General features: G+C 34.3%; 1 protein-coding gene across 1 annotated transcript; it reads left to right on the top strand.

Annotated features, from left to right (window-relative positions):
* The first annotated feature begins 475 nt into the window (after nucleotides 1–475).
* LOC135960916 (maltase A1-like) lies at nucleotides 476–2,387 on the top strand. Its single transcript, XM_065512319.1, has 2 exons — nucleotides 476–2,034; nucleotides 2,097–2,387. The coding sequence occupies exons 1-2, from the start codon at nucleotides 623–625 to the stop codon at nucleotides 2,308–2,310; spliced, it is 1,626 nt and encodes a 541-aa protein (XP_065368391.1). The 5' UTR covers nucleotides 476–622; the 3' UTR covers nucleotides 2,311–2,387.
* Nucleotides 2,388–2,788: the final 401 nt, after the last annotated feature.

The following is a 2,788-nucleotide window of genomic DNA, read 5'->3' as shown; positions in this document are numbered from 1 at the left end:
AAAGAACAATTACTCGCTAAAGGGTTATATGATGAGCACTTGTTCTTTTTAATGATTTCGTTTGAAGATGACAACGTCAACGATATAGTTACTTAAGTAATATATACTTCCTTAAAGAGAGTAATTACATTAATTAGTCATGCATAGTTGCATGCAAGTATTTTATCAGGCAGTAAACAATTCTCTCACCCCTGTTATCTAAGTATCAGAAAAACTTCAAAAGTTAAAAGCTCTTGAAATGTTGTTAAGTGTCCTCGAACAACTGAAGGGATTAGTTTCAATTGTTGTTGCGATACATAAGTGAATACAAACAGCTCAATAAAAGAAATCTAATTGTTATAACTTAATAACAACTCGAAAATTGTCGTAGGTTTATCAAAAATACTAAAAGATTAGTATATTTATATGAAAAACTTAATGCTTTTTATATATAAAAGTGTTTTGTACTTTAAAAAAATTTAGTTGTTTGAAAATGTTTCGTTTGAAAACATTGCAATTGCGTTTTATATTCTTAGTAGCCCTGCTACATTGCAGTCTACAATGTCAGGATACCGGCGAGCAGCAGGAGACTTTGGATTGGTGGCAAACTGCCCAGTTCTATCAAATATATCCCCGTTCCTTTATGGATTCTGATGGTGATGGCATAGGAGATTTAAATGGCATTGCTTCAAAACTGCAATATCTTAAGGATATTGGTGTGACAGCTGCTTGGCTGTCACCCATATTCACCTCGCCAATGGTGGATTTTGGTTATGATATTTCCGATTTCTATGGCATTCAGCCAGAATATGGCACCATTGAAGACTTTAGGAATCTGATTCAGAAAGCCAATGAAATTGGTTTGAAAATTATTTTGGATTTTGTACCCAATCACAGTAGTACGGAAAGTGAGTGGTTTAAGAAATCTGTGAAACGTGAAAAAGGCTATGAAGATTTCTATGTGTGGCATGATGGCAAACTGGATGCTAGTGGCAAAAGAATACCGCCCAGCAACTGGTTGCAGGCTTTCAGAGGCAGTGCTTGGGAATGGAACGAGGAGAGACAGCAATATTATCTGCATCAGTTTGCTGTGCAACAGGCTGATTTAAATTATCGTAATCCCGATGTGGTGGAGCAAATGAAACGTATTTTGAGATATTGGTTGGAACAAGGTGTGGCTGGTTTTCGTGTGGATGCTGTGCCCGTATTGTTTGAGGTAAAACCGGATGAAAATGGCCAATATCCGGATGAGGAAGTAAGTGGTTTAACAGATGACACTGAGGCTCGTAATTACTTGAAAATGGATTTGGTGGAAAATCAACCCGAGACAATTGATATGGTGTATCAGTGGCGCCAAGTCATGGATGATCATCAGCGTATTTATGGCGGCGACACTAGAGTGTTGCTTATCGAGACCTATGCTCCTCCATGGTATAGCATGCAAATGTATGGTAATGCCACTACCGAGGGTGCCGAATTGCCTTTTAATTTCAATTTAATCACTGAAGTAGCATCAAGTGGCATGTCGGCCAGAACTATTGAGAAAGGTGTTAGCAATTGGCTTAGCAATATGCCAGCGGGCAGAACAGCCAACTGGGTTATAGGCAATCATGATCAGCGCAGAGCTTCCAGTCGTTATGGTGTGACTAATATAGATGCCATGAATATGTTGGTTATGATGCTGCCCGGAGCCAGTGTCACATATCAGGGTGAAGAATTGGGCATGTTAGATGGTGAGATTTCGTGGGAGGATACAGTAGATCCAGCTGCCTGTAATGCAAATCCTGATATTTATGAACAATCCACTAGAGATCCTTGTCGTACACCCTTCCAATGGTCGGCAGATAAAAATGGTGGGTTTTCTACAGCCGATAAGACTTGGCTACCAATGGGTCCCAACTATGAAACTATTAATGTGGCATCAGAGTTGGCAGCCTCAAAATCTCATTTAAATATCTACAAATCCTTGATAGAGCTGAGAAAATCTTCGAAGACTTTGCAGCAGGGTTCTTATAAATATAAAGCTTTGAATGAGGGTGTTTTTGTTTTGAAAAGGTATTTGTTATATTAGGAAATTTCAAACATTTTAATAATATTTTCAAATATTTTTCCGACAGATATTTAGCTGATGAGGAAACCTTGGTGTTTGTGGCCAACTTTGGTGAAGGCTCTTATAGTGCCAATATCGTGTCTAATTTTGATAGCACTTTGCCTCAGTCTATGACTGTTAAACTTACCAGTTTAGATTCTACAAAATATGCAAATGTTCCTTTGACAACTACATCTATATCTTTGGCCGCAGGTGAAGCTATTATTTTGGGTGCAAAATAAGTATTTTTAATTGAACAAATTTGTTTATTGTAGATTTTTACAGCAATAAAATAAAAAAATGTAATTAAACCAAGTAAGAGAGCTGTATTTGGCTGTGAAAAACAAATTTTAATATTTTTAGTTAAACAAAATTTAAAAATTTTTGTTTAATTTTCATTTCAAAATTTTTTAAAATTTTTTTTTTTTAATTTTTCATTGAAAAATTTTTTGCCAAAATTTTTTTTTTCAAAATTGATTTTTCATAATTTTTATTTTGAAATTTATTAAACACAATTTTTTGGTGAAAAAAAAATTTGGGTTTAAAAATATTTTTTTCGGTTTTGACCCTTTGTAGGTCCAAATTAAACAATTTTTGTTAAATACTAATTTCAAAATTTGTTTAAAAACAAAATTATTTTTTTAAATTTTTTGGTGAAAAAAATTTTATGGCAAAATATTTTTTCCAAAATTGTTTTTTTAATTTTTTTAATAAAAAGAA

The sequence above is a fragment of the Calliphora vicina genome, chromosome 5, assembly GCF_958450345.1.
Source record: "Calliphora vicina chromosome 5, idCalVici1.1, whole genome shotgun sequence".
NCBI lineage: Eukaryota > Metazoa > Arthropoda > Insecta > Diptera > Calliphoridae > Calliphora > Calliphora vicina.
Note: the sequence above shows the minus strand (reverse complement) of the source record. Positions and strands in the feature narration are given on the sequence as shown.